Raw genomic sequence first — 13,725 nt, 5'->3', positions numbered from 1 at the left:
TGAAGATCAAAGAGTAAGTACCGCTTAAATTTGAATAGTTAGTAACAAACTGCTCTCCAAAGAGAGGGCGCCAATTTAGGATCCGCAAACATGAGTGACTCTTTGCTTGTGTTATTATGAAATGTTCTCATCCTTGACAATGTCAGAGTTGAGAACAACACAGGGGGTCGTCTCAGTTTGTACTAGAATTATCAGTGAGCATTACCCCCACCCCCAATCAACTTAATTGGTTATTTGTATTTAGTTTTCTCCATGATATCTTGTTTAGGGTACAGGTCTGTGTATTCCAGATATTCTATGACTATTAAAAAATAGAGTGTTCCTCTTATAGTACGGTACTCCCTAGATTCTCCCTGTAAAAGAGAACGAGGTACCCAGTGAAGAACAATTTATCAGAATCGAGTAAAGTTGATGACGTGCATTACTTGTGACCCAGTAATCCCATTCCTGTGTATAGCACTGATTAAGAAAGAGTGGCCATCAATGGGAGAGAGGACAGATGGTCATGCTGATAAATGGGGGCCAGAGAGAAAAGCTACTTGCAGAAGCATCAGCTCACTTCATGCCTCTTAGGTTAAGGTTCAAAATCTAGAATGTTAGTGCTGTGGAGACACACCCGTAACACAAGCAGGAGAGCAGGCCCAGGAAGGATCCACAGCTTGACAGGGGCTTCAGCTGTGTCTGCCATGTCTGCGAGCAGTGGGCAGACAGATAACTGTTATCTTGTTCTCAGTATTTTTCTTTTTCCATTTAAGAAAGTGTTCACCTTATATTCCCAGAGGTTCTGGGGGGGCTTCACGCCCAGGGCTTTCACTCGCTCCAGCTCCATGAGGATAGCTCTTCGGTGGCTGCTGCTTTCTATGGTATACGGAGCCTTAGAAAATTCTTCCTCTGTCAGAGTTAAAAGCAACCTGGGGGGATAGGGGTGGAAGCAAGCTTTTCAGTCAGAACTCTACCTTATCAACACAAATACACACTTTGGGCTTGAGGTAAGGCACCTAATATATGAAGTAATATGGCCAACAGCAAACAAGTGAAAGCTCACTATTTGCTAGGGACTCTCTGAAGATGCTTTGCTATATTATCACTGACCCATCTACCAATTCTGCAAGGTAGGTGGTATCATGTCCATTGTGCGGGTGAGAAAACTGGCTTAGACAAATAAAATGACTCACCCAAGGCACACTCAGGAGGACCACTTTGCTCCTACCCTTGATCTTTCAGCTATGCACTCTGACCTTACTATTTTTCAAAGTATATGTGTATGTGTGTGTAGAAAAAAAAAACACAACAACTAGAAGGAAATCCAATGAAATGTCATGATAATAAGAGTAGCTGTTTGGGGGTAGTGATTAAAGATGATAGCAGATACATTATCTGTTCCCCTTCATCAGAAAATGTGAATTTACCGCTAGTGACTCCTCATTAAAGTACCCCATTAAGGTTTATTCTCCTTTACTCAGCAATGCCAGTTTAGGAAGCTCTCCTCTGGAAGGAAGATAGTTATACAAAGTACATTGTATTAACAAGGCAGAGAATTCCAGGAGGGAGCAGGGTGAGGTGCGAGGTGGTGCTACTCTTTACAAAAAGCAGAGTGGGAGCATTTTGCTTCCTCAATAGAGAGTCAAGTGTTGAAAGTTCAGTTCAAGGGGAAAAACGGAGCAGGGTGGGAGGTGGGGCACCAGGCAGGTTATCTGGGGATCCCAGGTAGACAGCCTAGCAGTGAGGACCACGTGTCTGATTCAAATGGGTTAGAGAGCAGTGGCCTGGTGGTCTAAGTACATTCCTATGTGATCCCAAGGAAGGCAGGGACCCAGTAAAAATGGACAGGGCTCAGGAAGGAGCAGGGAGCTTTGCTGATGGGCAGAAGCAGCCTGCCCCATCACTCAGCAATGAGTGAGTTCCTCAAACTAATGGGTTCCTCCATTTGCACCAATGCAGTTTGGTACTGTCTGGAGCAGAAAAAAAAGGAAACACCATAAATGTGTGTTCATAGAGGTTGATTAATAGACTCTAGCATATACATATAAACACACACACATATACATATGTATATATATACATATAAACACAGGTCTGCTTAGAACAATCATATTTTCATTTAAATAAATATCCACAGTTCTATGTGTAGAACTGTATAAACATTGAAAAAAATCTGAAAAAAATCTTGAGTTTTTTTCTCAAGAGCAGGATGATGAAAGTAGTTCATTTCTAATGTCCTATAGTTCCACATTATTATTTTGAAATAAACAAACACATTACCCTTACAATTGGGAAGCAACAAACAATTAAAATGTCAACCAGTGACATAAAATGGTATGGCTGCTTTAGAAAAGTTTAACGGTTTGCTAAAAGGTAAACACAGAGTTACCTTATGACCCAGCAATTCCGCTCCAAGAGTACTGAGTATTGAAAATACAAGTCCACACAAAAACCTTTACACAAGCGATCACAGCAGCAGTGTTCCTAACGGCCCCCAAATGGAATCAATCCAAATGTCCATCAGCTGAAGAACGAATGAAGGAAGAACGGAAATACTCTGAACAGGCAAATCCAGGAGACAGAAAGTAGAATGGTGCTTGCCGGGGGCTGAGAGAGGGGAAAATGAGGACTGACTGCCTTTAGCAGGAGCTTTCTTTTGGGGGGTGATGAGAATGCTCTAAAGCCAGACTGTGGCCATGGCTGCACATATCTGCAAATATATTAAGAACCATGGATTATACACTTCAGATGGGTGAGTTTCAGGGTGTGCGGACAGCATCTCAAAAACACTGTTTCAGAAATGTCAGTGGCGCAGCAGCAGAGTTTGCTCCTCACCTTCCGTTTACTCTTTCAGATAAAAACCTGTCTCTGTAGAGGGAGGCCCAAGGGCCTAGCTGCTCCAGCCAGAGCACAACTTCCTCCGCTGTCCATCTGGCCACAGCCTTGTGGACCAGGAGGTGCCGCTCAGATTCCCTGCTGCTCCAGTGGTACACCAGCAGGACCACCTGGGGAAAAGCGACAAGGACCTTACTGCACGGAAAGATCAGAGATGCCAGCTTCCGAATACACGAGTGTCGGGCCGGGGAGGAAAGACGCTGGGCTGGGAGGAAACGATGCCAAGTCTGTCGACACTGAAGCCAGGCCATGCCACTGCCACAGGGAGCTGGGGAGCACGACCCTCGGTGGGCTCACCTCTGCTGATTTTCGGGTCGTTGTCGGGGAACAGAGACAGAAATGGGACTCACTACAAGGCACCTGGGAGCACTGCGCCCTCGACCGCATCAATTTGGCCAGTGTGACTGACTCATGTGCCTTTGCTATTGGAAAATTTGTTAACAATAAGATTTTCGTGGCATGGATAGAACTTAAAAAGAAAAACAGTCTCTAAGGTTTGAAGTTAGTAAAGTGCTGTGCTCAAGACATGGCCTCAGTTCCAGCCCTGACACCTTTCTGCACCAGTTTCCTTCTCTCTAGAGCAGGAATAATGACAGTGTCTATTGCATAGGCTGTGAAGATGAAATGGGACAAAATTAACAGTTACTGGGCTCTGAATACCGGACTCTGTAGATACTTGTATGGGCAACATCCCAGGTTTCAACTTACACAGTGAATTACCATGTGCGATCACTTAGGAGTATTTCAACAGAACTGACTTCAGTGAAAACCGTGGGACATCCACTTACTGCCACCCCAGTTAAAGCTGTGAGCACTCCGGAGTAGAAACCCCCTCCCCTGTGCTGGTTCCCTCGGCCTGTGTGGGGAGCTGAAGGGGTCTGATCATTCCCAAACTTTTGAAAGGCTGCAAGACTCTGGACTATGTCGTTATTCTGCTGAATGTCTTCAAATCGCATTCTAATGGCATCAGGAAATAATTTTTCAATGGCGTCCCTATGAAGGAGAGAGAGAGAAAAAAAAAAAGACAGTTGTTTAACTAAATACACTTAAAATGTTTAGAGGACAAAATAACACTGATGTCAACATTTAATAATATACCAAGGATTTCCCTGCTCATCCAGTGGTTAAGAATCTACCTTCCAATGTGGGGGGGTGGGGTGTAAGTTTGAGACGGGGAACTAAGATCCCATAAGCTATGGGGCCACTAAGCCCATGCACCACAATTAGTGAGCCCGCATGTCCCAATGAAGACCCAATGTAGCCAAAAGTAAATATTTTTAAAAATACATATACAAAAAACATACAAAAAAAACATATACCAGGATTCAGAAAGAATGGATAAGAAGGTTGGTTATGGCCCTATTGGTAACAACAACAAATCAAAAATTTCTACATGTCCACTGTTAGGGAAGCAGCTCAACAAAACTTAGCATATTTCTACAGAGGAGCAATACATTGTTTTAAAAATAAGTTTACTGGATATCATTGGGTATCAAGATAAATAAATTTAATTCAAACATATTATTTGAATGAAATAGGAAACTGCGGAAACACAGACTGTACACAACTGACATAAGAAAATATTTGTATTTCCTATTGGCACATAAATGTATAAATTATCATAACTGAAACTACTCTGAGAAAAAGGAAGAACTGTAAGATGGGGGGAGGCGGGGTTGAAGGGGTCTGTATCAGCAACGATCTGATTATCAAAAATTAATTCATAAAAAGAGAAAAAAGGTGAAGTTCAGTTGTAAAAGTTAGACCATCAGGCCATGCCATAGGGGGCTCTTTATCTTCAATTATACACAAATTGAGAACCTCCCCCCCCCCGCCCCGCCCAAGAAAACCCTTCTTCAACTTAAGATTAACCTGCAGATAAACCAAGGCTGACAGGTCAGAGCAACGTGTTTGTAAATACACTTCCTGTGAAAAAGAGAATGCTGGGTTAACGTTTTAACCTTCCTGGTACTCTGTTGATAGAGAGAAGGCAACAGAAAGGATTTTAGCCTCATAGACCTCCCAGGAACAGGATGAACATTATGAACAGAAAAAGGAAAAAATCCACCATCTGAAAGTCTTACCTGCTGTGTGACGCCACGCATGAGAAGCTCTATGAATGTGGCAAGTGCGACAGAGTTTAGTCAGAGATGAAAATCAGCATCACACTAGTTATTCAGAATCACGCAGTTAGGCCACTTTCTCTATTCTAGGGTGTTCTCAGTGAGCACAGACCAGTCAGAAGCATTATGTACCAAGAGTTACAGAAAATGGTCTGGTTACCAGTTTCTTCCTTTCCCTCATTTATAATAAATAATAGACATATCACGGCCACCTGTGAGGAAGGGAGTCAGGACTTGCAGGCCCTTGAGCCCCCTGACTCACATGCCAGCGGATCCAGAGTGACCCCCGAGGCAGTGGGCTCCACGTCTCGGGCCTTTCCAGATGTGGCTGCTCCTGTTAAGAGAAACCACGCTGTCCAAGCCCAGTGAGCTACCCATATGGACGTGAGCATTACCTGAGGAGAATATTGACTTTGGGGAAGCCTTCCCATTTTTCTCTGCATTCTGGACACTCTGTTTTCTTCGAAGAGGCCCACCACAGAGCGAGGCAGTGCCGGCAGAAGCTGTGCCCACAGTTCAAGGTGGTGGGGTTAACCAGGATGTCGTAGCAGCAGTGGCAGGAGAATTCATTAATGGAAATCTGAGGGCTGGCGCTCTCGAGCGGGCCCATTTTCTCAAGGCTTGCTGCATCCACATCATTCTGCGGAGACTCTTCCATCTCTTAGCAAATTCTGGAATCCATAGACATAGAAAATTACAGACTCAGCAGACCTAAGCAAGATGACATTAAATCTAGGGGAAAAAGAGAGACAAACAACAGAAACAAGTCAAATAATTTAGCAGGTGTTTGAGATGACAGATATTCTATTAAAGCTCTGATTTTTAAATGTGACAAACTTGGCTTCTAAAAATTTACATTTTGTAAACCACATAAACATCACTAAATTTTTCGACTTACTGTCACACTTTCAAAAATTAGGTAAAGCAAAAGGGTGCAAAGGAAACTTCAGTGGGTTTGAGTCGGGGGGAGGCTGGAGAATTCTAGATCCTTCCCTGCTAACTTCCTTGGAAGATTTAATTTCTCCGGCCTCAGTTTTCTCAATGAAATCTGTGACATCCTTTCAATGTACATAACTTTAAATAAACCAGATTCTTGGCCCACTAAAATGTTTGGAGTTGACAATAACAGATGCACTTCATATAAACAACAGATTTTATCCAAACAAATCTGCCTTCCCCTGAGGTAATTATTTAATATATGACTTCAGAGGCTCCCATAGGGAAGGTACCTGGAAGAGAGGCCTGGTTCTCTGAGATGCCCTATGCCAGGCCTACTCGCCTGGGGCTAAATATCCCTCCTCTCTCCCCAGATCAACCCAAACAAGCACATCCTGCCTTCTGGATCCCACTAGTTTGGTGTCACAGAAACATGGTAATGTCACTAATAAGCTAATGGCAAAGGACCATTCTCTTCTCATTCTTATCTGGGTCTTAAGGGATTTTTATTGAGAAGCAATATGATGAGGGCATGGAGTTAGAAGTTCAACTCTCCATCTCTGAGACTAAGTTACCTGGGCTCTCCCAGCCTTATTTCCTCAACCTCACAGTGTCTTATGAGGGTTGTGCTGTGCTAAGCTGCTTCAGTCTTCTCCTACTCTTTGCGACCCCATGGACTGTAGCCCACCAGGCTCCTCTGTCCAAGGGATTCTTCAGGCAAGAATACTGGAGTGGGCTGCCATTTCCTTCTCCAGGGGATCTTTTCAACTTCAAGGACTGAATCCATGTCTCTCATGTCTCCTGCACTGGCAGGTGGGTTCTTTACCACTAGAGCCACCTGGGAGGCCTTGTGAGGGTTAGAGATGGTGAACGGGGGTGGTGGATGGTGTAAACAGGGCCGAAAGAAATTATTATTCACATTGCTACTGCAATTAGCATGCACAGACACCGGTGGGGATGCTTCTCAATCTCACTGTTATTACAGGAAAGAAAGTAAGTTGCTGTTGATCACCCACAACTGGTCTCACAGAGGACTCTTCGCAGGCAGTGGTTGAGAACACAGGTACCAGGGCTGGGCCGCCTGCGTTCTTACCCCAGCTCTGCCCTCTGGATCTGAGTCTCAGGTCTCTCATCTAATAACAGGGGTGGTAACAGGGGCTTCCCTGGTGGCTCAGTGGTAAAGGATTGTCTGCCATGCAGGAGACGTAGGTTCGATCCTTGGGTCAGGAAGATCCCCTAGAGAAGGAAATGGCAACTCAATCTAGGATTATTGCCTGGGAAATTAAATGGACAGATGAGCCTGGCGGGCTAAAATCCACGGGGTCACAGAGTCGGACACGACTTAGCAACTAAACAACAACAATAAACAATAGTATTTACCTCATTGGGAGGTTTTGAGAGTTAGATATGAGAATGCAATTAAAGTGCCTGGCATACTGTAAGTAGACCATAAATGGTAACGATTTCTCTGATTTTCAGGGAACTGAATCACTTTTTACAGGGCACAAATTTTAAATTAAGCATGATAACATTATTTTAAACAAGAAAATCTATAAACATGAGAATACAAATCATGGCCACCGTTTGGTGGTCTGCTGCCCGTCTGATCCACCAGAGCTTTCTGAATCCCTAAGAAACAATTACATCCAAGAAGTATGCTCAGCAAGTCAATGAGATGCACTGAAAACGGCAATGCCTACAGTCAGCACTGGTCAACAAAAGGGCCCAGTTCTTCTCCATGACAACACCCAACAACCAGTGCTTCAAAGCTGAACAAATTGCGTTACCAACTTTCGTCTCATTGACCATATTCACCTGAACTCTTGCCAACCGATCACCACTTCTTCAAGCATCTCAACAACTTTTTGCAGGGAAAACGGTTCCACAAACCAGCAGGAGGCAAAAAATGCTTTTGAAGAGTTTGTCAAATCCTGAAGCACATATTTTCACGCTATAGGAATAAACATACTTATTGCTCGTTGGCAAAAGTGGTGTTGATTGTAATGGTTCCTATTTTGATTAATAATGATGCGTTTGAGCCTAGTTATAATGATTTAAAGTTCACAACTTTAATTAAACCACAATTACGTTTGCACCAACCTAATGTTAGTAGGCTATGGTCTTTCCGGCAGTCATATATGGATGTGAGAGCTGGACCACAAAGGCAGAGAGCTGAAGAATTGATGCTTTTGAACTGTGGTGTTGGAGAAGACTCTTGAGAGTCCCTTGGACAGCAAGGAGATCAAACCAGTCAATCCTAAAGGAAATCAACTGTGAATATCCTTTAGAAGAACTGATGCTGAAGCTCCAATACTTTGGCCACCCGATGCAAACAGCCGACTCACTGGAAAAGACCCTGATGCTGGGAAAGACTGAGGGCAAGCAGAGAAGGGAGTGACAGAGGATGAGATGGTTGGATGGCATCACTGATTTAATGGACATGAACTTGGGCAAACTCCACGAGACGGTGAGGGACAGGGAAGCCTGGCGTGTTACAGCCCATGGGGTCGAGAAGAATTAGACATGACTTGGTGACGGAGCAACGTTAGTAGTTTCTTTGTTGGGTGGGAGAGGATCATTGTTTTGGTTTCGGTTTTCTGTATTTACTAAGCTGTTCTCAATGAAAATGATAACTGCAAAAATACAGAGAAAATCATAAATTAAACATTTGCTGATTATTTGTGTTTCTAAAAATTAACTGAATTTTATTTATTTTTGGCTGCACTGGGTCTGCATTGCTGTGTTTGGGCTTCCCCTAGCTGTGGCAAGAGAGGATCTCCTCGTGTGGTGTACAGGCTTCTCCCCGTGGTGGCTTCTCTTGTTGCCAAGCTCAGGCTCGAGCTTGGCAGGTATTGCAAGCTTCAGTAGTTGAGGTTCACAGGCTCAAGCTGCCCTGTGGCATGTGGAATCTTCCCAAACCAAGAACAAATTGGTGTCCCCTGCATTGGCAGGCAGATTCTTAACTACTGGACAGGGAAGTCTTATCTGTATGTTTAAGAAACATTTAAACATTTTCTGCTTTCCTCTGGGCAGTCTCTCCAAATTACTTGAGAGAGCTCATATAATACAGGTTTTCAGAGAAAAGAATCATTGTTTTGATAAAGTGATTCCTTTATTCGTCCAATACTAATTAAACAACTACCATGTGGACAGAGTTATCCCAGGAAATAATCACTGGACCATTTTGAGCTACTGAGCATCACTAAGGATGCCCATCACCGGTGGGCACTTGAAGTGCATTCACGAGTCCATCTACACTCACTGTTGGAGGCAGGATACAGAGGCTTCTGGTGAGGGCTGCACAGGGGTGAGAAGAGATGGGCCTGATCTGGGTGCTGTTCTTGGTGCGTCGTGGCGAGCAGTGAGTGACACACCTGGAGATACAGGTTTGATACAGAGTCCTGTGTTCCACGCCTGGTTCACGACAGGTGGGCAGATGAGGGCACATAAAGGTTTTGGAGGCAGATGAAATCAGTAAAGCTGTGCTTGAGGAGTGGGCTTCCCTGGTAGTTCAGCTGGTAAAGAATCTACCTGCAATGCAGCAGACCCTGGTTTGATTCCTGGGTTGGGAAGATCTGCTGGAGAAGGGATAGGCTACTCGTTCCAGTGCTTGAGGATGATAAATCTCATCAGGAAGGTGGGCTGGGCTGGGACAAGGTAGAGGGGAGGTGCTGTTACTTCTGCAACTATGGTGACAAACATGAAAATGCAAAGAGAGAGATCAATCTATGCAAGAGATAGTAGAAGAGTCATTTCTGAGCTTTGGTGAATAGAGAGAATGATCAAAGAGGTTGTCAAGTTTCTAGAACTGGGGAAGTAGATGGTTCTGCTGATAGAAATGGGTCACAGCAGGGACTTCCCTTGCGGTCCTGTGGTTAACATTCTGCACTCCTGATGCAGGGGGCCCCGGTTCAATTCCTGGTCAGGGAACTAGATCCCACATGTTCCAACTCAGAGCCTGTGTGCTGCAACAGAAGCTCTGGCACAACTGAATAAATTAAAAAAAAAAAAAAAAAAAAAGAGTCCATGTAAACTAATGGGGCCCAGCTTGAAAAGAAGGTAAAAGTTGAGTTTGAGGTGATGACAAAATTTCTAAGAACTGCCTAGTGAGCATGTGGAGATATGAAACTGTGGTTGTAAGGTTAGAGCGAGGCCAAGTGTATGGATCTCAAAGTCATTTGACATGGCAACATATATGGAAATAAATTTCTCACAACCTTGTAAAACTAGAATGCACCAATAGTTCTTAGTTTACCAGATCTGAAAGTTATTTGCCATAAGAGAGAATAAGATATCAAAGTGCATTTTAAGTGTCATGTTTGGAAAAGCTGAGGTGGCCACTAACTCTGTTTTTTAATTGTCTTCAACAAACTAGAAACTGCACGGACTTTAAGTGGAGAGTGAAAAAGTTGGCTTAAAGCTCAACATTCAGAAAATAAAGATCATGGCATCTGGTCCCATCACTTCACAACAAAAAGATGGGGAAACAGTGGAAATAGTGGCTGACTTTATTTTGGGGGGTTCCAAAATCACTGCAGATGGTGACTGCAGCCATGAAATTAAAAGACGCTTACTCCTTGGAAGGAAAGTTATGACCAACCTAGATAGCATATTGAAAAGCAGAGACATTACTTTTCCAACAAAGGTCCGTCTAGTCAAGGCTATGGTTTTCCAGTGGTCATTTATGGATGTGAGAGTTGGACTGTGAAGAAAGCTGAGCACCGAAGAATTGATGCTTTTGAACAGTGGTGTTGGAAAAGACTCTTGAGAGTCCCTTGGACTGCAAGGAGATCCAACCAGTCCATTCTGAAGATCAGCCCTGGGATTTCTTTTGGAAGGAATGATGCTAAAGCTGAAACTCCAATAGTTTGGCCACCTCACGTGAAGAGTTGACTCATTGGAAAAGACTCTGATGCTGAGAGGGATTGGGGGAAGGAGGAGAAGGGGACAACAGAGGATGAGATGGCTGGATGGCATCACTGACTCAATGGACGTGAGTCTGAGTGAACTCCGGGAGTTGGTGATGGACAGGGAGGCCTGGCGTGCTGCTATTCATGGGGTCGCAAAGAGTCAGACACGACTGAGTGATTGAACTGAACTAGGAATTCTGCTCATTTCATTTTACTCTAAATTGAAAAACTGGACGTTAACACAGAAAGGGTGCACAATTTAACTGAATTCAACTGATCTTTTCTGCTATTTTTGTATAAGTATTTGGGTTGTTTCCATTAAAGAAAGCAACAAGAAAGCAAAAGGAGGAAAGTGCCTCCCAGGTGATAAAAATCTAGCTCAGATACTAAAGTTCTAAGCTGTGGTCTTTTGACTTGGATAAACACACCCTCCTGCACTGCAAGGGCCTCTTCGAGGATGTTGATGACGATTCTCTACAAACGCGGCACACACAGCAACGGGCTGGAACTGAGAGCAGCTTTGCTGGCTGAGTTCCTTCACGGGGAAGCACGTGTTAGACACACCCACAGCCTACTGCTCTTCCTGTTGTGGTCTCAGAAGAGTCTGGGGGGTGTGGTTATGACGGGGCGAGAAGCATTCCAGCCCTGTTCCCAGTGCCCTGCCCACACGGAGACACTTAGGTTTGTGCTTAATCACTGCAAAACAAGACCAGTGTTGATTACCTTGCTCAAAACGAATGGGAAAAATGCCTGAGATGGAAAAGCCTGCAAAACAGCAAACAGAGACAAGGTAACAACAACGGCCTGGATACCACAGAATTGAAGACCTCTGCTCTGAGTCACTCTGAAGAGCTGTGGTTTCTGACAGTTGAAGCTGGTTCTTCAGCTGACGTCTGTATCAGTGCTTCAAGGGGTCAGGGCACACTCTGAAATCATGGGCCAAGTTTGTGTTTGTCTACACGAGCGTTTTCCTGAAGGAAATCTAGGTTTTTATTTACTCTCCTGGGGCTTCTCAGGTAGCACTAGGGGTGAAGAACCCTCCTGCCAATGCAGGAGACATGGGTTCCATCCTTGGGTCAGGAAGATCCCTGGAGACGGAAATGGCAACCTACTCTAGTATTCTTGTCTGAAGGGCTATGGTCCATGGGGTCACAGAGTCAGATATGACTGCAGTGACTCAGTGTGCATAGCATGCAAAGCGGACCAAGGCCCAGATAAGGCTAAGAACCACTGACTGTCCAGTGAGACAAAGGCTTTATTAATGTAACCCCTGCTGCTCCCCACAGTGACTCAGCATTACTGTCAAGAGCAGCCATTCTCCTCGACCTGGCAGTTTCAACAGTGGTGCCATCTGTTCTTTTTTTTTCTTCCGGCCGCATAGCATGTGGGATGGCCAAGGATCGGATCTGTACTGGAAGTGCAGAGTCTTAACCACTGGACCACCAAGTCCCAACATTGAGTCTTCGGACAGGCAATTTTCACGAGGTGCTTCTCTTTCTCCTCCTCCTCCCCCACTTTCTATTGAATTTGATGCCAGCATTTAAAACAATCTGATGTCACAGACAAATCCAGATTCCTGGCTGCTTCTGAAAATTCAGAAGATCTGGCAACCCTGGGTGCTCCTTTTGTGTGTTTAGAATCCACGAAGCTGTGTATCTGAGCAGCTGCCTGCTTCAGAGGGAGCTGCAATCCTCACCCCAGCTTGGATATTTGTTTTTCATAACTTGTTCCGTAAGGTGCTGCCTTCCGGGTCCAGCATGAGAGTGTGGCATTTCTAGGTGGACTGGCCTTTTAGGCTGGAAAGCTTCTGGAGGTCTATGGGCTTATAGGTTTTCTCTTTCTCTGCTGTTGGGTGGTTACTTATTGTTGGGAAGGTGGTTACTTATGAGGTCTTCCTCACATTTTTCTACGTTACCCCTTCTATTCTGCTTTAGACTCAGAGGTGCAGGAGATTCTGTGTGTGAATGGCTGTGCATGAGGGCAGGGGTCAAGTTTAAAAATCCTAAGCTGGCTTTATTCTCATCATATCCTTACAGACCTAGCACCTATTTATCAAATATTTCAGTAGAGGCCCTTAAGACACTTAATTTTTTGGAGGTCTTACCTATTCCTGGTTCTGAGGGACAGAGTAATACATCTCAGTTTTAAAATCAGAAGACAGATTCTGATTCCCAGCTTCACTACCAGCCATGAGATCACAGGCAAATTATTCATCCTCCCCAAGGCTCACATCACCAGACATAAGCAATGGGGTTACTGCTGCTGATCTGACAGGACTGGCCTCAGAATTAAGAGGACAGCACATAGGAAGCGCTCATGGTCCCTTCTTCCACATCACGTTCTAGCGGGTGACATTTATCAATCCATTCAAGAGAAGAATTGCTAAGGTGGTGTCTTTCCTGCCCATGCCATATAACCAACAACTTACTGTACCATGTAACTTTTATTTATTAAAATGGCCACACTTGCTTTTACTGCAAGACACATGGACATTTTTTAAATTTTATATTATGTTTTTGGCTGTGTCTCAAGACATGTGGGATCTTAGTTCTCCAATGAGGGATTGAACCCGTGCCCTCCGCAGTGGAAACACACAGTCCTAACCACTGGAGGGTCCGGGAATTCTCTACCCTGTAACTTTTTAACACCTGGAGAGACACGACCTCCTGAGTAGCACACCATGTCTAAAGTTGCCATGTCAAGAAATGGCATAAAATCTTAGAAAGCATTAATATGTGAAATATGACATGAATATAAACACGTGCTCAAACTGCACAGCTGACATTTTCTAAAATGTTCATGGGTTAGGTCTGTTGGCACAACTGATAGGAAGCAATTGCTAGAAAATAATTATCACAAGATATCTATCACTCCAACCT

The 13,725-nt window shown here is 44.2% G+C and overlaps 1 protein-coding gene across 9 annotated transcripts in view; it reads right to left on the bottom strand.

Annotated features, from left to right (window-relative positions):
• BFAR (bifunctional apoptosis regulator) overlaps nucleotides 1–13,725 on the bottom strand; it is a 30,706-nt gene that overhangs the window by 12,026 nt on the left and 4,955 nt on the right. For 2 of the 9 annotated variants that reach the window (XM_027961596.3, XM_015104090.4), the window contains exons 2-5: nucleotides 5,396–5,732; nucleotides 3,666–3,870; nucleotides 2,818–2,987; nucleotides 767–911 (exon numbers count right to left, since the gene is read on the bottom strand). In XM_027961596.3, coding sequence (XP_027817397.1) covers nucleotides 767–911; nucleotides 2,818–2,987; nucleotides 3,666–3,870; nucleotides 5,396–5,658 — 783 coding nt within the window. In that variant the 5' untranslated portion in view covers nucleotides 5,659–5,732. Of the gene's footprint in view, nucleotides 1–766; nucleotides 912–2,817; nucleotides 2,988–3,665; nucleotides 3,871–5,395; nucleotides 5,733–7,751; nucleotides 7,888–8,036; nucleotides 8,570–13,725 lie in introns of all 9 variants that reach the window. The other 7 variants (XM_060405997.1, XM_042240573.2, XM_060405999.1 and 4 more) reach the window with 7 other exon arrangements.

Source organism: Ovis aries, chromosome 24 (genome assembly GCF_016772045.2).
Source record: "Ovis aries strain OAR_USU_Benz2616 breed Rambouillet chromosome 24, ARS-UI_Ramb_v3.0, whole genome shotgun sequence".
NCBI lineage: Eukaryota > Metazoa > Chordata > Mammalia > Artiodactyla > Bovidae > Ovis > Ovis aries.
This window is presented reverse-complemented; position numbering and strand designations above follow the sequence as displayed.